Below are 21543 nucleotides of genomic sequence, written 5' to 3' on the forward strand. Positions count from 1 at the left end.
ATTTTTGAGAAATGAGAATTATTTTGGTATTCACGCTGGATGACTGTAGGAATAATACATCTGCTTACAATAAAGAAATGCTTTGATCTGCTCTAGAATACGTGGCAGCCACCTAGCAGGAGATAGCAAGAAGAAAGACATGTAATTATCAGAACTGTTAAAACCAGGACCGCCTTCATCTTCCTCTTTTTCTTTCAGCTTGTCCCGTTAGGGGTTGCCACAGCGGGTCATCATTTTCCATCTCAGCCTATCTCGTGCATCCTCCTCTCTAACACTCACTGTCCTCATATGTTCTCCCTCACAACATCCATCAACCTTTTCTTTGGTCTTTCTCTCGCTTATTTGCATGGCAGCTCCATCCTTCAAAACCTTAGTCGACGGTGTTAAACAATCTGACAACAGATGCTGCTGTATTCACAGTGGTATCAAGATCGACACGGACATTACTGGAAAAATAGAGGAATAGTGACAACCACGGGGAAATCAGTGACACATGCAGAGCTACTACAGAATTTTTCTCATAGCAGTGCAATTACCAAAGGAAATAACCATATGTAAATGTGCAGCACACACATCAAATACAGACAAAGTATCATTAGGAAATGCATTTGCAGATAAAACAGCAAAAGAAGTAGCAGCCAAAACCTTTATGGGATTAGGTGACCTTGTAACAAAGGAAGACATACTTTCAGATGATGTGTTAAACAAAATTTAACAACCAAGCAGAACTAAAAATTTGGAAAAATAAATGTGCTGCATTCCAAAATTAGATTTATGTCAGCACAGATACAAAACACATTCTTTCAAAAAATCTTTTTAAGTGGGCAGCAATCTTGACCCATGGGAAGTCTCAAGTCTCAACAGGGGGAATGGTAGCCCAGGTACAAAGTCATTACATGACCCATGGATTTAACCTGTATGCAAAATGTTTTTTGTAGGGCTTGTTTGACCTCTACTCAACATAATCCACAATAGAATATGCATCCAAAATGTGGTCAGTTTCCTCAGGCTACACATTCATCTATCCCTCCATCCATTTTTTTAGCCACTTATCCTCACATGGGTAACGGGGAGTGCTGGAGTCTATTGCAGCTGTCAACAGGCAGGAGGCTGGGTACACCCTGAACTGGTTGCCAGTCAATCGCAGGGCACATGGAGACAAACAGCTGCACTCACAATCACAGCGAAGGGCAATTTAGTGTCCAATTAAAGTGGGACTGACATCCCTATGACCATTCTAAAATAGATATTGTAATGAAAAATACATTTCACAGTATTTACTTCAATGTCTATACGAAAAAAAAAAGTGAGCGGAGAGCGCGTCATCCATGTACAAAGTTGCGCAATTGAGTGTCCCTCGACATTTTAGTGGTCGCCATATTAGTTGCGTCCTCTGTCCTTGACGTCCGCCGTTGAAAACGCGCAGTGCCTGCTACTATGGAAGCCGAACAACAGAGATATTCGCATTTTTCCGACGCCCCTTCTGACACCGAAGCTCTTTTCGAAAAGGACACCACACCACACAACCGAGTGAAGCTACCGGGGCAATATTACACTATTGTTTCGAGCCATATTCAGATGATATCCGATCACGGCCAAACCGCATCCCGTCCGATCCACTCCCGCGGCGGAGATGAGCCATCGCAGCTCATCGCAGCCGGCCGGTGTGTCTTATGACAGAGTCGAGCGGTGCTGCTTTAATCACAGTTGAGCCGGGGCGCTTTATGCACGCACGCGCCTGAGTAACGCATTCTCAGCTGGGTTCTTCAGAGCCGCCCCTGTCGCAAAGCCCGACGCGCAGCCTTCGCAGAAGCTGTGACCGCCGAACCTGGCGCCTCAGCTGGTGTGGCTGACTTTCAGCGCCAGTGGTGGCATATAAGGAGGAGGTGGAGCCTAGCTATGTTGCTTTTAGGGGTTTGTTCAAAGTCGCCGCAGTACGCGATGAACACTATCGAGACATTGTTGGCTGGGCGACGCGCACATCGACACATTTCATACGCGGATCTTTTGTTAAGTTATGAGAGAGACCGATTACGTGGCCCGCCCTCAAACTTTTTTTTTTTTGGAGCTGTATACACACTTACCTGTTATTTGGAACCCACGAAGCTCTCGTCCTGTGCACCCGTGCAATCCATTATTCACAACGAACAGGGTCTCTTTCAAACTTATGAAGGGTAATTCCATTCTCCCAAGTGTTCAAGCAATGTCCAGCATTGCAATGAGCCGGGATTTTGGCTAACACGAAGGAACAACTAACTACCTTCCCGGAGGTCAAACTAATGGAAACAAACGAGTCCACTAGGGGGCACCTCTGTCCTGTCGGGAGTTACAAAAAGCTGTATACGTCAAAATCATGTTTTGTGGTGAAAAAACACATGGGACCATATTGGCTGTGGGTTTTTCATTAATAATATACCAAAAATCATCCGTTTGACGACACATGACCTTTAATGTTGCATGTTTTTGAGAGGTGGGAGGAAACTGGAATGCCCGGAGAAAACCCACGCAGGCACGGGGAGAACATGCAAACTCCACACAGGCGGGTAAGGGTTACTGTTTTGAGGTTAAAGGGAATGGCTTATTTAAACACTAAATTAGATGTAGAAAAATAGTCTCAAATCATAACAGGCATTTCTGGACAAAATATTAATTGGCTCCTTATAGTAAAACAAGCAGCAAAATACGTGTTAAAAAAATTGTGTTTTTTTTTCACGCATCCACAGATAATACCAGTGCTATTACCTGATAACGAGTGCAAAAAAAAAGTGTGTGTATGTGTGTGTGTGGGGGGGGGGATTCTGTGTATCCATTAACTTCTTTTGGAAAACAAAAAACATTGTTTTCTAATGACGTGTCACCAGGAAATTTCACACAAATCAAATTGATAGGAACTGGAAACAAATTTGGGAATTTACCAAAATTTTTGTGTAAAACCATTTTGTGCCATTGTCATGGTGGTGCGGCGGTAACAGTCTTTTTGATTTTTTGCGGCGAATGCCCTTCCTGATGCAACCCTTCTGCATTTATTCGGAGAGCTGGAGCCTATCCCAGCTAACTTCGGGCGGGGGTAGACTACACCCCGAACTGGTTGCCAGCCAGTTGCACTGCAGATATCAACACCATCACTGAGCAGAAATCGATCCCATAGTGCCTGCACACAAAATAGCCCTCTGAGGGAAACCCAAACTACAACGTGGCCCGAAAGAGAAATGAGATTGACACCCCTGCACTACACCATCAGATTGAAAAAAAAAAAATGTAACAAGTTACTGTGCTTTAATAACTATTATTGCCTTTTGTCTATTCATCCCATGTCTGTTTATGAATTAACATCTACTGTACATGCAGTTTTACCTGAACACTGTCATAGGCTGAGGAAGAGCTGAATGACATGGGCAAAATATCAGAAAGAAACACATGGATACACCTTACACACTGTAAAAGGTCATCTCAGCTGAGTCAACAAAAGGAAAGGTGCGCAAAGTCCAGCATAAAGTGGGTGGGGATTTATAGTACCTGAAAATACCTGAAGGCTGGTGAAGATTTAAAAGACACCTCACTCATTTAGGGGTGACTTGGTCAACATGACTTCAAAATAGCTAAATAATATGATAGCATGTTAGGCTGGAACGTTGACCAGTGTAATGATATTTTTGTTCATCTGGCACCTTTGGGCACCTGTAAAGCTGACAAAAACACATAACAACAGGACCAATAATTATACTCAGTCAACTATGCCTACCACACATAAGATAAAGAGGCGGAACCTCATTTCAAATAACATTGTTAAACAACTATGCGGCAGTCACCGAGGCATGAGGGGAGGACTCCATGTGTGCCTCCCAATGAATCAGATAAGAACTATTTTAATTCCTTGGCCGAGTCTAATTGCTGGGGATTCCATCTCTGGGCTTATGTCAAAGGAAACCCGCATTTTCTTCTCACCATTTGCCAATTTAATGCTACCTTAAACCTGAATGCCAGACAAAAGAGTCTGTATACTGTGGAGGGAGTTGAAGTATTTTAACCAAAAAAAGCGTGAGGAACATTTTTTTTCACAAATAGGAAACAACTGGTTGTTATTAATGTACAATGCAGCTAACAGGATAAACTATAGTTACATCACGTGCATGGGCCCAAGGCCACCACTACGTGTCACTCCAGCTGAAAAACCCAACATAGGGTACCCTGGAGGTAATGACTAGAAAAACTACCAACACTAGTCAGAAATGGCAGTAAATGAGAAACTGATATTCTCTGTAATGTTGCATTGGCTAATTTCTCAAGTTTTGCAAATCTAAAAACTTGGGTGTTCTCTGTCCTAGTTTCTATAGCTGTGTTTGCAACTATTCTTGCGTTATGTGGATATTGTTGTATTCCCTGCATAAAGGCATCACTTAACCAACTTATAACCACTGCTGTTGCCCCGCAAAATTCACAATTGTCAGAAATACGTCCACTATTGGCACAACAGGGTAATGACAGTGATATTGTTGAGCACGATGACGACGTTATGACTTCTCTTCCAGAACTGTTCACTGATTAGAAGATTACAAGTGATTAGTGCTATATTTTTCTCCAAGTGTAACTTTGCTCTGCTCCAATTCAGTAACTGTTTCTGCCTGCAATGAAGAATGCTTTGCTTCTGCCTGCAAGGGAGAAATGCTTTGCTCTGCTCCAATTCAGTAAGTGTTTCTGCCTGCAGTGAAGAAATGCTTTGCCCTGCTCCAATTCAGTTACTGTTCCTGCCTGCAATGAAGAATGCTTTTTTCTGCCTGCAATGAAGAATGCTTAGCTCTGCTCTAGATAACGTGGCAGCTGCCTAGCAGGAGATAGCAAGAAGAAAAACTAAAAATCTAATCATCAGAACTGTTAGAACCAGGAGCACCTGTTGGCTGTTAAAGAAATGATGACCACAAATGTACTCAGCAATCTTCCACACACACACACACACACACACACACACACACACACACACACACACACACACACACGAACAAACAAGTACACTTTTTTTCCAACTATGTTTTGCTTGCCGTCTCCTTTTTGTAACATCCATGTAAATAAGAGGCGTATTGAAACTAAATAGAGGTGCTGAGGAGAGGATAATCAGAGAGTGCAGTGGCGAATTGTACGAGACACTTCCTCTCCTCTCTCCTTGCGAGCTGTCAAACTTTAACTGGTGTCTTTGCTTCCTTTTTTTGTCCTGTTTAATGAATGTCTAATTGGTAAACCTGACAATGACGCCACATGGCAACCTCTAATGGGAGAAGCTGAAAGGAAATGAACGCTACACACTCACTTGGCATCGACAATGAGGTGGAGGTTTTTGAGGAATTCTGAGTCCAGGTGGTTGTGTTCCCCTGTCAGTGTGTGAAAGTAAACCATCACATATTCCTTTACAGCTATGTGGTCCATCACGTGGATGAAATACAGCAAGGCCTGTGTGCACAGAAAAACATACACTTGATTTGGATAAAATCCACAGCATAGGTTATTCATTGAATTTCGTAAATCCCATCTGATGTCTTTATGACTGATCAGGCTTGAGCAGTTGCGGCTCAAAATGTTCAAATTGCCAAACTTTCGAGTGCTTTAAAGCCTCGAGAAAGGCGTCCACCACGTCCTCGGGTCCTAACGAGGGTAATACACAGTGTTCAAATATACAGTGCCTCGTGAAAGTATTTGGCCCCCTTGAACTTTTCAACCTTTCGTCACATCTCAGGCTTCAAACAAAGATATAAAATTTTCATTTTTTGTCAAGAATCAACAACAAGTGGGACACAATCGTGAAGTGGAATGAAATTTATTGGACATTTTATACTTTTTTTAACAAATAAAAAACTGCAAAGTGTGGCGTGCAGTACTATTAGGCTCCTTTACATTCAGTGGAGCAAACTCACCCCAGAAGTTCAGTGAGGATTTCTGAATGATTCAGTGTTGACTGATAATAGAATCCACCTGTGAGTAATCAAGTTTGTGTATAAATGCACCTGCTCTGTGACAGTCTCAGAGTCCTGTTTAAAGTGGAGAGTGTCATGAAGACCAATGAACCCACCAGGCAGGTCCGACATACTGTTGTGGAGAAATTTAAAGCCGGATTCGGATACAAAAAGATTTCCCAACCTTTAAACATCTCAAGGAGCACTGTGCAAGCAATCATATTGAAATGGAAGGAGTATCAGACAACTGCAAATCTACCAAGACCCGTCCGTCCCGCTAAACTTTTACATCGAACAAAGAGAAGACTGATCAGAGATGCAGTCAAGAGGCCCATTATCACTGGATGAATTGCAGAGATCTCCAGCTTAGGTGGGAGAGTCTGTCCACAGGACAACAATCAGTCGTACACTGCACAAATCTGGCCTTTATGAAAGTGGAAAGAAGAAAGACATTTCTCAAAGATATCCATTTAACGTCTCATTTAAAGTTTGCCACAAGCTACCTATGAGAAACACAAAACATGAGGAAGAAGGTCCTCTGGTCAGATGAAACCAAAATTGAACTTTTTGGCTAGAATCCAAAATGATATGTTTGGGGTGAAAGCAACACAGCTCATCACCCTGAATACACCATCCCCACTGTCAAACATGGTGATCGTAGCCTCATGGTTTGGCCCTGCTTTTCTTCAGCAAGGAGAGGGAAGATGGTTCAAAGTCAAATACAGGACCATTCTGGAAGAAAACCGGTTGGAGTCTGCAAACGACCTGACACTTGGACGGAGATTTATCTTCCAACAGGACAATGATCCAAAACATAAAGCCAAAGCTACAATGGAATGGTTCACAAATAAACGTATCCAGGTGTTAGAACAGCTAAGTCAAAGTCGAGACCTGAATCCAATCGAGAATCTGTGGGGAGAGCTGAAGACTGCTGTGCACAAACGCTCTCCATCCAACTTCACTGAGCTTGAGCTGTTTTACAAGGAAGAATGGGCAAGAATTTCAGTCTCTCGATGTGCAAAACTGATAGAGACATACTCCAAGCGACTTGGAGCTATAATTGCAGCAAAAGGTGGTGCTCCAAAATGTTCATGCAAGGGGGCCGAATCATATTGCACACCCCACTTTTCAGGTTTTTATTTGTTAAAAAAAAACTTTACAGTATCCAATAAATTTGGCTCCACTTCACGATTGTGTCCCACTTGTTGATTCTTGACCAATGTTTTTAATTTTATATCTTTATGTTTGAAGCCTGAAATGTAGCGAAAGGTTGAAAGGTTCAAGGGGCTGAATACTTTCACAAGGCACTGTATTCAACATCATTTTGTAGTAAAAAAAAAAAAAAAAAAAAAAAACATTGTAATGATCTCAAAATTGAATGAGGTGTAAAATGATGTGATATATGTTGTGAATAGAAGTAGTACTTTCCAGCTACTAATGTGGTTGGAGCATTGTTTGAACTTGAGTGATTCCAGACCCAAATCCAATACTCAATTCAAGTCGTTTAAGGGGTGAGTCAAAAATGTTTGCATTGTTTCAACAAGCATAAATTATGAAGATCCATTCAATGAACAGCCTGTAGAATTGAGTAAAATGAACATTTTTCTCAGGTTTTTTTTCCTTCCCAGAATCAGAATCAGCTTTATTGGCCAAGTGTGTAAAAACACACAAGGAATTTTTCTCCGGCAGTCGGTGCTGCACTGGTATGCCATTCTGAACAAAGAACAACAAAGCAACAAGAACAAGAGCCATTTCTGTTTATAGGATCTATTCCTTATGAGAGTCAAAGATGTGCAAGATGAAAAGTCTTCTTCATTTAGAACAATGTTTTAGCTCAAAGTTAAATATTGCATTGTTAAAACTTATTTGCAACTATTTTATCATGTCAAATGGTCTATATGCATGTTTTCACTTGACTTCATTTTTTAAGCATTGAGGCTTTTATTTTGAAGCATATGGGCCATAACTTTGAATTTTCTCAACACCCTTCAAAACTTAAGTAACAAAAAAAAAAAAAGAGTAATCAATGACCTTGACATACCCAATTGTGATGAAAAAAAAGCTCTCTCCTGAACACATCTACAGTGCTTTGAAATCGTATGACCCTCCATTTCAATTTTCATTTTTTTTTCTTAATCATGTCTATCTCACACACAAGCATTTCAAATCATTGAACCAATTTTAATATTACTCATACACAACCTAAGGAAATGCAAAGTACAGTTTTCAAACGACAATTGAATTTTCAGGGAGTACTCGGGTTAACACGTACTTGACCTAAATTTCGACTGTACGATGCACGAGTCTCGTCCGACATTTAAACCCCAGCACCATTGCGTTTCTGCTTCGCTAATCCATATTGTTTACGTTTGTGCGTCTGGAGTACGTCTTTTTTGCCCACCTTTTTACTCATTATGGCCCAAAAGAACAAAGTATTTTTTTTTTTAAAGCAATGCTGGTCCAGCCGAAAGAAAAGCAATGACCATGGAAACGAAGCTTCACACAAGAAAAAGATCGGAGAAAGGAGTAACACCGACGAACATCGTTAAAGACTTGGGCTTCAGTCGGTCGACCGTGGCGATTATTATTAAGGTCAAAGCCTGTATTTTACTGCACGTTAAGGGTTTCGCCCCTATGAGGGATACAGTAATCACGGAAACTGAGGAGGAATTTGCTGCTAGCAAGGGCTACCTGCAAATACTCAGCAATAGCTAAGCACAGCCTGCCGTCATTATTTGTCATCCACCTCTCGCAGGAATGGTAAGTACAGCGTCTTCATTTTTTTCATTTTAATGTATTTTAGTTTTTTTATACGAAGTACCCACACCCACCCATTTTCTTAGCCGCTTATCCTAACGGGAGTGCTGGAGTCAATCCTAGCTGTTATCGGAAATTTTTACTTTCCCGGTGAAATCCAACTGACGGGGAACTTCGCGTTATGTCACCAGTATCGGAAAGAAACTCAGTTGTAGACCAAGGACTCCCTGTATTAAGCGGCAAATAAATCCAAACCTTTCTGACTATCAAGGAATTTGTGAATGAGGACTAAACTGATAGTGAGCTTTACCTGTTTCTTTCGTGTTTTCAACAGAACAAGGTATGTTATATTGTGAATATGACTAACATTTGAACATTACGTTATTGTTATTGCTTTGCACTATTTCGAAGGTTACTATATTGTGAATGCACTAATATTTGATTTAGTGTCATGGTATCAGACTTTCTTTTACGGGTTTACTGAATCGAGTAGTTCCCCTCCACTAAGTGATAAAAAAGTTGCAATACCTATTATAACTTGCTGTTGTTTAAAGATAACTTGTGCCGCAAAAGTACTACGTCACTGACATTACTTGGGTAAAACAAAGCAGCTGTTTATTCATTCATAGAACAGAGTTGTCAGAATACTTAACACAGCAGATTAATAAAGTTTGTTCTGCAACAGCTGCTATTTTGTCATTTCAACACAAAACTCTGAGCTCCTCTAACATTCAAGAGAGAGCAGACTTTAGAAACACAGATATGTAATGGGTACGTATCAAGGAGAAGCGAGGCACAAACAACTGTTTAAGAATTGGAACAGATATCTATTAAAAAAAAAAAAGACACAGGACCTTATGGAAGTGAAATTCAATCGGAATACTCCATAATGTATGATGGTTTGCACTGCTGGTCGTACACTGCAGTTAAAAACGCTTTAAAGTGTATGGAAGGTCTTCAATGCACCTTTTGCTAATATGATGCAGAATTTTATGCTGAATTCGGACCTGAAATCCGTTATTTCACAAGGCACTGTATATCACTAATAATGATTGGATAAGCAGGGTGTGTCCCAACAATGCCGCAAGGCAGAAAATAGTAGATTCACCAATCAAGAATTTAATTACTTAATTGCAAGAGAGGCGGCATGGTGGAGCAGCTGGAAAGTGCTGGCCTCACAGTTCTGAGGTCCCAGGTTCAATCCCGTACCCTCCTGTTTGGAGTTTGCATGTTCTCCCCGTGCCTGCGTGGGTTTTCTCCTGGCACTCTGGTTTCCTCCCACATCCCAAAAACATGCAACATTAATTGGACACTGTAAACTGCCCTGGGTGTAATTGTGAGTGTGGCTGTTTGTCTCGATGTGCCCCGTGATTGGCTGGCAACCAGTTCAGGGTGTACCCCGCCTTTTGCCTGTTGACAGGTGGGATAAGCTCCTGCACTACCCGCGACCCTTGTGAGGATAAGTGGCTAAGAAAATGGATAGATGCATGGACAATTGCAAGAGAGAAAAATAATGTTTGAATGCCTAGTTGTTTTGATTTGCATTGATCGGTAGAGTCTACCCAACAGAAGGAGCTGGAAGAGCTGGTGGCCGCGATGTGGAGGTTCCGAAGGGATCCTGCCTGCCTGCCTTGGTCCTAGTTCGAGTGGCGTGCAAGTCTAAAAGGCTGGGTAGGGTTATGCTGACAATCCATTCAGCGGTTTTGATTGTCCGTTGCAGTACGTCCTTTTTTTGTGGCAGCATCAAACTAGACTGAGATGGAGGTACACAGTTCTGATTCGATGACCGCTGTGTCGAACTGTCTCAGCAGCTCTGGTGAAAGAACGTGCTTCCTCAGAAGCCACATGAAGTACATCCTTTGCTGGGGTTTTTTGAGGATGGAGTTGATGTTCGTAGGTCCTGTGAGACTAATTCCCAAGAACTTGAAGGTCTCGATGGTTGACACAAAACAGTTGGACAGCATGAGGCATAGGTGTGGTGAAGGATGACTCCGAATGTCCACAATCATTTCGACTGGCTTTGGAGAGTTCAACGCCAGGTTGTGTTGCCACAAAAGCTCCAGTCTTGCCACTTCCCATCGATACACAGACTTGTCGCCATCTTCAATGAGGTTGATGACTGTCATCTCCGATCTTCAGGAGTTTGACAGCCGGGTGCCTTGAGGTGCAGGCATTTGTATAGAGCAAGAAGAGCAGAGAGGAGAGGACACAACCTTGGGGTGACCTAGTGCTGACAGTGCACGTGGATGAGATGGTGTCCCCTAGCTTCACCTGCTGTGCCCTGTCAGGAAGTTGTCGATCCACTGGGAGATGGCAGGCGAGAAGCTGAGCTGGAGAAGTTTGGAGGAGAGGAGTTCAGGGATGTTGGTGATAAACACAGAGCTGATGTCTACGAACAGGATCCTCGCATACGTTCTCTCGCTGTCAAGATGTTCAAGGATGAAGTGCAGAGCCAGGTTGATGGCATCACCTGTAAACCTGTTAGCAGCTCGATAGACAAACTGAAGTGGGTCCAGCACAAGGTGTTCAAAGGACTTCATGACCACAAATGTCATGGAAATAGGCCTGTAGTAATTAAGACCTGAAACTACTGTTTTTTGGGGGACTGGTATTATGGTGAAGTGTTTGAAGCAGGTTGGTCGTTCACACAGTTCTAGAGACCTGTTGAAGATTTTTGTGAAGACGGGACCAAGTTCGTCTGTATAGATTTTGAGGCAGGATGGGGATAAGAGGTCTGGGCCTGGCGCTTTGTTAATCTTTTGTTGTTTGAAGATCTGCCTCAAGTCCCTTTCATGGATGTTAAATAGTGGAGTGGACGGTGGCGCGGCTTGGTGGGTGCGTGGTGTGAAGTTGTACTTTTCAAATCATCGGTAAATGGTATTGAGGTCGTCGGCTAGCCTGCTCCTATTTTCTACTGGGGGGAGCGTCGCTTGTAATTCGTGAGCGATTGTAACGCGTCCCAAACTGCTTTGGACTCATTTATGTCAAGATGTTTTCCCAGGTTAGCTGCATAAGCCGATAATCTTATTTAATTAATGTTAATTTCTTTAGTCAGAAAAGTTTGCAAAACGTTTTTGTTGGTACACACCCCTCACAGAAAGTGACATATGCAGTAACAATAACATCATGGCTGCTCGCTGAATTTTCAAAGACACTCCAGTCTGTGCAGTCAAAGCTGCTTTTCAGTTCTAATTTTGCCTCGTTGGTCCTTTTTAACTGATTTTACCAAAAGCTTCGGGCACTTAAGTGCTTGCCTGTAGGTAGGTTTTAAGTAGAGTAAGCAGAGGAGCCTAAAGGAGCGCGGGGAATTGCGCAATATGCGTGTTTAATGGAATTACTACAGTAGTCTAGTGTTATTTTCCCCAGATGGAGATTTTATGTGATGTTTATATTTAGGGAGTTTGTGGTTAAGTTTTGCCGTGTTAAAATTTCCAAGGATAATGAGGGGTGAATCTGGGTGTTTTTTTTCCCTCAATCTCTTACCTGCTCAGTGAGCATTAGCAATGCTGTGCTCATGATAGCTTGGGGCAGAATAGAAACACCTACGACAATTAAGAGGCGAATACACGCAGCGAGTAAAACATCTTACAGTTCAAGAACGACTCCAAAAGTGGGATGCAGTGTACGCTGAGCTGTTTAACGTCCGTGCACCATTAATCATTGATATAAAAGTATATTCCACCCCCTTTAGATTACTGTGTTATCTCTGCAATGCGATCTGCCCGATAAAGATGAAAGCCGGACAGTGTAACGACGCCGTCAGGGACGAGTGCACAGGCCCAAGTCTCCGTAAAGCACAGGGCGGCAGAGCGTCCAAAATGTTAACTTGAGCATTGACAGTGAGACCTGGAAATGCGTGATTGGGAGGAATGGCTCCCCTGAACAGAACCCAAGTTTAAGGATTTAGATTAGAATGCCTTCTGGACATCTACCTGGTGAGGTCTTCCGGGCATGTCACCCGGCTAGGCTGGGAACACCTCAGGGTTTCCCCGGAAGAGCTGGATGAAGTGGCTGTGGGGTGATAGTAGTCTGGGCTTCCTTGCTTAAGTTATTTCCCGCGTGAGCTGACCTCGGATAAGCGGAAAAAATGGATAATGGAACTTTTAGTTAAAATTAGTCTTCCCTAATGGGACATTTCACGCTGGGAGGTTTGTTTGGTCTACCCACGGTGATGTCATTGAGTTTCCACATCTCCCAGGGGACAGGGAGCCTGTGTACAATGTGGAAGACAGTTTTGATCATGTCATGATGGTCTCTGCAGCGGCATCCTCCATAGCTTTGGGCGGCGGCACTTCTCAGTGGGGATAGCTCCAACATGTTTGTCTTTTCCTCAGGGTTCAATGCCTTGTCATGTATATACACTATTAAACAATGTGTGCATATATATGTGAAGGTATACGTGTCCATGTGGGTGAGTTTTGTATTTAAATGTGGGGCTGGTTATAGTTCTTATATATTTTAAATTTCTGCAAAGCACTGTGTTGCATTTTAATGAATGAAAAGTGATAGATTGTGATTTGATTTGAAGGGACTATCAGATAGAAATTAAATATTCACAGTGCAATGGCAACAGACAGTGTACTGCAGGCAGGTCCAGCTCCTTGGTTGGCACAAGAAACAGACTTCATAACGGAAACCACAAACGGGTAAAGACACAAACACAAAAACACAACGTGGGACGTAGACACATTTATCTCCCACCTGTTCTAAATGTAGAAAACTCTACATCTTGCACATCTGTGACTCTTATAAGGAATAGTTCCTATAAACAGAAATATTTCTTGTTCTTTGTTCTTGTTACATTATTGTTCTTTGTTCTGAATGTCGTACCGGGGCAACACCAACTGCCAGAGAAAAATTCCTTGTGTTTTTACACACTTGGCCAATAAAGATGATTCTGATTCGGAATCTGCAAAACACGCAGTTAGTGGCTTGGGTGAAGAGCAGCTAGGGGAGATTGTAGGGGTGAATTACACATGCACTGTAGATACCATCTTAGCCCGCAATAAAGTATGTGGGGATATGACTGGGGACGTTGCTCCTCAAATGTTTTTTTTTTCCACTTTTTTTTTTAAAAACGTCAAAACGATCTGTCTTAAATTCCATTAATTGAACACGCTAGGCTCCACATTTTCCCCGGCTAAAATGCAGAGGGGTTGCATCAGGAAGGGCATCCGGCGTACAACTGTGCCAAACAAATGTGCGTTCATCTGAGATTACACGCTGTGGTGACCCCCAACGGGACAAGCCGAAAGGAAAAGAAGAAGACAGGAGCCTCCACATTAGACATGGCGCCTTACAACGTGGAACACTTTATGTGCACACTGAGTTCCAACATTTGCAAATATTGTTGTGACTTGTCCAATAAAGTACACTTAAACACACTGGTTACACTGTTAGCATGCATGTCAGCACGTGTTTTAGCGTGTATGTAAAGAACCATATAATGGCGCTCATGAGGAAGTGAGGAACAACTGCATTTTACATTTGTAAGCAGAAGAAGCTTACATTGCCCCACACTTTTCCTGTGTAGCCAGGTCACAAGAGACTGTTGAGCACACTCACGTTGTCACATCAAAACTAAAATTATCACACCTTGGTAAACAGAACAGCATAACTAGCAAATAATAAAAAAGATAAATGAATGACTCAAATGGCTAATTGGCACAAAATATGCACTTTAAATATTATTTACATCCTCCCAGCATGCTCAGATCAGAGTATATAGTACATAGGCATAGGGGCAAATGGAACAAAAACTAACATTTTACAAAGGTATGCTGCCAACGAGTGATTATGAAACAGATCTACACTTTCGTTCCAAAATCCCACGGCCATCTACAGAGTATGAGAAATGTGCACAGTTTTATTCTAGTATGCCACAACCACCTAGTGATTGTAAATAAGGCATAGCCAACACTTTTATTCCAATAATACAGGGGTACGTATGATTGCATATATGTACAGTTGTGCTCTTAAGTTTACATATCCTGGCAGAATTTGTGATTTTTTTTTTTTCGTTTTATTTTCAATATGACTGAACAACAACCATAATTCATTTATTTCTGGTCAATCTATGTTTATTGATAATGTTTTTCTGAAATTCTGGACCATTAATTTTAATCTCATTAAAATAAAATAAAATAAAATGCCTTTCACCTGGTCCATGACCAAAAGGGTCTCTGAGAATTGGAGGACATCTTCGGAACTCAGATCTCAAGACCAGGGGTGGGGGGTGAAACTTTTTCTCTGGCATGTCAGCACCACATAATTAGTCAACTAATCTGCCAGTACCATGATAATAGCAGACACCAAGAGCATCACCTTACAGAGTGAGCTTTAGGGTCTGGGGGCGATTAGATCGTTGGGGGCAAACATCAGATTAGCAGTCTCATTCACTTATGTGTGGTTTGTCAGAAGCTAAGAAGAGGGACACAGTCTTTGAAAGCAAGCATGAGTATTGGAGATGGACATGTCGAGTTTTATAAACGCGCTCCACTGGTTCCTTTCCATTAATGGGCCTGCAAAACAGCTGGGAGGAGAATGTGTAACTGACATTAGAGGGGCTTGAAGAGATCTAGGTTTTGACATTAAGATTCATACAGACTCTTTTAAGGTAAAGTCATATCAAAGCTGTAGTGGCTGTACATAGAGCTTTAATTGTTTCCACACTTCGAATATGGGGGGTTAGGGTTAAGTAAAGAGGCCTAAAGTGTTTAAAGGGCCACTGTCATGAAATGCATGATTTTTAGTATGTTATTAATGAAAAAACGGCAGCCGACATGGACCCATGCGTTTTTTCACCACAAAACATGATTTTGATGTACACAGCTTTTTGTAACTCTCGCCGTGAAAATCCTCTCAAGGGATTTGTTTTCGAGAAGAACCAGAAAGTGACGTACATGGCAGAACCGCCCTCATGTGGACTCGTTTGTTTCTATTAGTTTTACCTCCGGGAAGGTGGCTCTTTGTTCATTCTTGTTAGCCAAAATTCTGGCTCGTTGAATTGCTGGACATTGCTTGAACACTCGGGAGGATGGATTTACCCTTCATAAGTTTGCAAGAGACCCGGTTCGTCATGATAAATGGATTGCACGGCTGCAAAGGATGAGAGCTTCGTGGGTTCCAAATAACAGGCAGGTGTGTATAGAGCTACTAAAAAAATTGTTTAGGGCAGACCACGTAACCGGTCTCTCATAACGTAACAAAAGATCCGCGTACGTATGACAGGCGTGCTAAATGTGTCGATGTGCGTGTCAGACGGCGTTGGGCTCGCCAACGGCGGCAGCTCTGAACAACGCTGTCAACAATGGTGCACACAGGCGCGTGCGACGAAAATGCCGTAAAGCAGCCCGCCTCGACTCCGTAAGCCACCTTGGCACTGAAAATGAGCCACCTCGGACGTGGAGGCGGTTTGGCCGTGATCGCATATCATCTGAATATGGGTCGAAACAATAGGGTAATATTGCCCTGGGCACTTCACTCTATTCTGAGATGTTCTTTTCTTCGAAAAGAGCTTCCGTGTCGAAATGGGAGTCTCCCACAGTAGGGACCACAGTATTTTTTTTGTCCATGGATGAGGTGCTCTCTGCCTATATTTATTTTTTTGTGTTCTGGCTCCAAAAGTACATGAGGTTAGTTGCGTTTCTCTTGTTATAGAGCTGTTTTATCCTGTGGGAGTAAAATTATGTTTTGTTATTGTTGTGTGTGATATGTATACAGTCAGAGGAAATCATTGGAGTTTGTTCACTGTAACAATGTACTCTGAAACGCTAAAGACAGATGCACTGGCATTTAGCATTCAAGCTAAGATGCAAGTCGCATTTAACCCATCAGGTCACAATTTTAAAAGAGGATTTGGATGTCTTGGATTCTCTAGGGCTAAACCAGTGATTATTCCCTTAACTCACAAAGATTAGCATGGTAGCACAGTCTGTTTAACACAGTGAATTATAAAACTTGTTTTATTTTGACAAACATAAGCTGTTTCTGTATATTGCTGCAGGTTTATTCATTTGAGTTATCTCTACCATGAATTAAGTTTTAAGGAAAATCAAACGTTATCATTGGAGGAGTTATCTGTCTAACTACAAGTGGGAGGTAACAATGGCAAAATACATGGGAATTTTATGAAGACCATTTATTTATCATTGCATCCCATTTTATTTTTCACATTACTCAGGTCACTTTTTTAAAATAATTTGATTGAATAGAGAACATTTGTATTTTGATTTCATTAGATCATGTTGAAGTTTGATTTTTCCCTTTTTATTGATGTACGCTTCGAAATATAAAGGGTTATAATAATGGCAAAGTGGCACCTTTTCAAGGTCGATGAGGGTCACTGGAATGTTTCTCCCCACTACAACAATCACTGTCCTGCCACACATGTCCACACCTAAAAAGACACACACAAGGTCATGAACATACAGTGCTTCTGGAATATATTCACAGTTTCACTTTTCCCCCACATTTGGTTGCGTTAAATTTTCACATCTAAATGTAATATATTATTTTTCTTTGAGCATTCTGCACACAACTAAGGAGCCCGAAAAGGGACATGGAAAAAAACAGACTTGCTTCTCATTCAAAAAAGAAAGTTTCTCATTGTAATGACAAACTCTCGTTTGAATGAGAAACTACGGTTTGAATGACAACTTTTCTCTATAGAATACACCTATAAAATACCTGAGCCATATTTGCTGGGGTGCATGTGAGAGAGTGTGTATAATGTTAAGCTACCACTTACAGGTAGAGAGTTTCTCATTAGATTGTTAAGTTTATTTTTTTCCCCCCAATGTTCCTTTAGGGGCTCCATACACAACACCGCAAAACTACAACAAAAAAGTCATTTCTTTTAATGTTTTCAAATGTATTAAAAATAAACTAAAACTCTGGCAATATGCGGCTCAGAAAATGGCTGGATGGAAGGATAAAAAAGTAACTAACTTAATTAACAGCCTTTGCTCAAATACTTTGTTTTGATGCCCCTTGTGCAGGGATTACAGCCTCCACTTTTTGAGTAGGATGCCACAATCTAGGGACAGATAGTGTATCTTTGGACAGTTTTGCCCATTCCTCTTTGCTCCATCAGGTATGATGGGGACAGTCAGTGCACAACCAGAGATGCATCTCTCCAGAGATGATTCAAATCTGGGCTGTGTTTGGCCAATTAAAGACATTCACACAGTTTTCCTGAGGCCACTCCTATGTTGTCTTGGCTGTGTGCTTAGGGTTGCTGTCCTGTCAAGGTAAACATTCACCCTTGTCTGAGGTTCTGAGCACTAGGAGTAGGTTTTCATCCGGGATCTCTCTGTACATTGCTGCATTCAACTTTCTCCTCAATCCTGACTAGTGTTCCAATCCCTACCATTGAAAAACATCTCCCCAGTATGAAGCTTGCCACTATCGTGCTACACTATCGAGATTGTGCTGGTCAGGTGATAAGCTGTGCCTGGTTTCCTCCAAAATGCCCATCAATTATGGGAGAGTTCAATTTTGGTTTCATCAGAACAGTCAAATTTCTCTCTCATCATCTGACAGTCCCTTAGGTCCGTTTTGGCAAACTTCAGGCGGCTGCCACGTGTCTTTTGTTAAGGAGTGGTTTTCATGTGGCCACGCTACCATATAGGCATGAATGTTAAAGTGCTGCACAGATAGTTATCTTACTGGAAGGTTCTCCTATCTCCAATGGCACTGTTTTTTTGTGGCCTCCTACAGGGGTCTCATTCGTCAGGCTACTCCGAGGTAAACTACTGGGCCTGATCCCGGCATTCGGTTGAGTGAAGTCCTCAGACCTCCGTGATGCAGTCACAGCAATTAAGGGACACTTTTGTCAATTACTGTGGATGTGAAACGCTGTCAATTGAATGGAATGTGTCTGCAGGCACATACCCCTTGGACTATTTTACTGGCTGTGGAGGACACCACTGACCTTTTGCAACCACTCATGATTATGTGAAATGCTCGGGTATCACCTGACTCGCCCTCTTGTCCTATAGACTTATAATTTACATAATCACTCCCACCACACTTCAGTTTTTCAGCCGGGTTCACGACCCTTGTCCTGCATGCTTCTCCTGTCTAAGTGTGTTCAATCTTGTCTTGTCCTTTCCTCACTGGTGTGGGTACTTCTGACACATAGAACACTCAAATGCAATGTTTTCGTTTTAGATATATGATTTTTCTCCTCGTTTGCATGAGTGCTACTTATTATTTTCGTTTGTGTTTTGTTTGTTCTAATCGACTCTGATCTTCAATAAATATCTATTATAATAGTAAGAAACCACAGTGGCAGCTTAAAAACACCATTGTGACAAAACTATTCCAGAACAAAAGGGATACTGATCCTCCATTCTATTTCACCTCACAGTTAGCTGCATGGAATCGAAAAAAAAAAAAAAAAAAAAAAAGCAGCACTGCTCTATATTAATTGTTGCCCCAGTAAACAACAGTATGAAATCATAAGTCACCCTTCCACAACCATAGTGAGAAAACTGGATTGGAGCAAACAGGTTTTGAGGGCTTTATTGAGCAACCAACAACACGACAAGGATAGAGAGCAGCGCTGCTCTCCACTGGAGAGAATTTGTAATTTATGTAGTACAAGTAGATGGGTGCCTTGGTTCTCGAACACAATCCGCTCCAGAAGGCTGCTAGAAAACCAAAATGTTCGAAAATCAAAGCACGTTTTCCTATTACAATGAATGGAAAATGAAATAATGCGTTCCAAGCCTAAAAAAGTGTGATTTTTTTTTAGCTTTTCCTGATAATAAACTGCATAGTAGAAATACGTGTACAATTTAAATACTTTATATGAATCATTTCAGAAATACATTTATTTTTTGCTTAAAATGCATGCTTTAGCCTAGTAGAGTAAGATAGGCTGGGAGTGCATTGTCGTATCTGTAGCGACTTGGCCCGCAGCCTTGTAAACCTTTTTTTAATCAACAAAAGTGCAGAATAACTTTAAACAAGCAATAATGAGGGGGTAAAACAAATTGCCTTTAATTTGCACAGAAAGTACGTAACATAAAAAAAATTTCAACTTGCAACTAGAGGTAGGGTTGATGGAACAAAAGAAAAAAGCAATGGAAAAGTTTCAAATGTCTTCGGTGGGGTGACTCGCCCCTTTTTCAATAAAGAACAAATTTAATGTTTGTTTCTGCCATCTTTTAAGCACTTTTCTAAAGTGGCTCATAACATAATTAAAAATTTGCAGTGCTCTATTCTGCTTCAGCTTTATTCATGTGATGAAGTTCTAAAAAATTATGGATGTTGTTCCATTTAGCGCAGATAGCTTTAATATCAGCACTTCAGACACATCTCCTCCCTTCCTCGCCAACACTATCCCCAGCTAACTGCTGCTTGTTCACAAAAATAGAAGCAACTTTTCGGCTTCTTCCAAGATCTGTGGCCTCTGCTTGGTCAACACTGTTGCTCCTTTAGCAACATCACTTGCTTTGAGGGCATCCTTGTGTTTCAGAATGGTGCTGATCATCGTTTTTGCCATGCCATACTTCTTTGATAACTCAGAAACATGCTAACCAGATTCGTGCTTGACTATCAAATCTTTCATGAAGTCGACAGTTTTCACACAAAACATTCCTTTTTTCAGTACAAGCAGTTCCACTTGCCTTCTTTGGAGCCATGATCAGGGGTTAGTGTTGCTCAATTTGAAGAAAAAAAAGTCACTACAGTACTGGGAAACGTCCGCGAGCAGAGGAACGTGTGACTCAACTGGTTGGGCCACACGTTAGCTGTTGCGTTTCCGTTTTTTCAGGCTTCTGTTCAGAAGCATAATAACAAATTGTCGTGGTCGGGTGTTCGAATACCGATTTTTGTTTGAAAATCAAAGCAAAAAAAAAAAAAAAAAAAAAAAATCTCAAAATTTTCGTTCGAAAACCGATTTGTACAAAAACCAAGACGTTTGAAAACCGAGGTACCACTGTAGCTTGATAAATTGTGATCCATTTCGTGACTTCTGCTCTATTTGCACAGACTCAAACGCACACTAAAAATACAGTACCTGTCTGATATAATGCTTTCAGTGCGGCAATGTCGGACAGGTCCTCTGCTCTGGCTCGACACAGCCAGCGGTTGTAGCTAAAGGGGAGACACAAACAGTTGGCAAATCTTTTCCTATGATGAACACAATTTAGCATGATCAATTTGTCTTGTTTATTAGTGAGTTAAAATTAGGCACACCGGGAGAATTCTCTGGAAGAAGAATTCAGGTATGATCACAGAAAATGCCCCCACTATCAGAAAAATTGATAGAACAAATGTACCTAAATGACCAGATAAGTTTAATTATGCTGGAAAATTGATTGAGAAGGCAGTGAGGTTGGTGGTATGTGAACCCGGGAGGAACAGTGAGTACATTGTCACAGCACACGGCAATCACAAGAGATGAGCTCTACAGCTTCCCTCGCAACAACTTTTTTGGACATGTATGTGACAGGATACGCAGTGTGTAGGGCAATGCGGGTGTTGTCCGCCACGTGACCGCGAGAAAATGAAGTGGCGTTAATTCTGTTAAAAAGCGATTTCGTTACCTAAATAACAAAGATATCAATATGGCCTTTAAACCTATGTGCTGAAGGCATAATGTATCTCAAAATAGTGTGTGTGTTTCTTTCGGCTTGTCTCTTTCGGGTTCGCCACAGCGTATCATCTCAGATGAACGCATATATATGTTTGGCACAATTTTTGCGCCGGATGCCCTTCCTGACGAAACCCTTCTCAGGGAGTGGAGGCCCCAGTAGGATACGAACCCACAACCCCTGGTTTACCAAACCAGTACTCTAACCACTGAGCACTGAGCCTCTCCCTATCTCAAAAT

At 41.7% G+C, this 21543-nt stretch overlaps 1 protein-coding gene across 5 annotated transcripts in view; it reads right to left on the reverse strand.

The window, feature by feature from the left end:
• Positions 1–21543, reverse strand: part of gdap2 (ganglioside induced differentiation associated protein 2) — an 86742-nt gene that overhangs the window by 24691 nt on the left and 40508 nt on the right. For all 5 annotated transcript variants that reach the window (XM_061840882.1, XM_061840880.1, XM_061840879.1 and 2 more), the window contains exons 10-12: positions 20728–20804; positions 17021–17097; positions 5303–5442 (exon numbers count right to left, since the gene is read on the reverse strand). In XM_061840882.1, coding sequence (XP_061696866.1) covers positions 5303–5442; positions 17021–17097; positions 20728–20804 — 294 coding nt within the window. The remainder of the gene's footprint in view (positions 1–5302; positions 5443–17020; positions 17098–20727; positions 20805–21543) is intronic.

Source organism: Syngnathoides biaculeatus, chromosome 14, assembly GCF_019802595.1.
Source record: "Syngnathoides biaculeatus isolate LvHL_M chromosome 14, ASM1980259v1, whole genome shotgun sequence".
In the NCBI taxonomy this organism is placed as follows: Eukaryota; Metazoa; Chordata; class Actinopteri; order Syngnathiformes; family Syngnathidae; genus Syngnathoides; species Syngnathoides biaculeatus.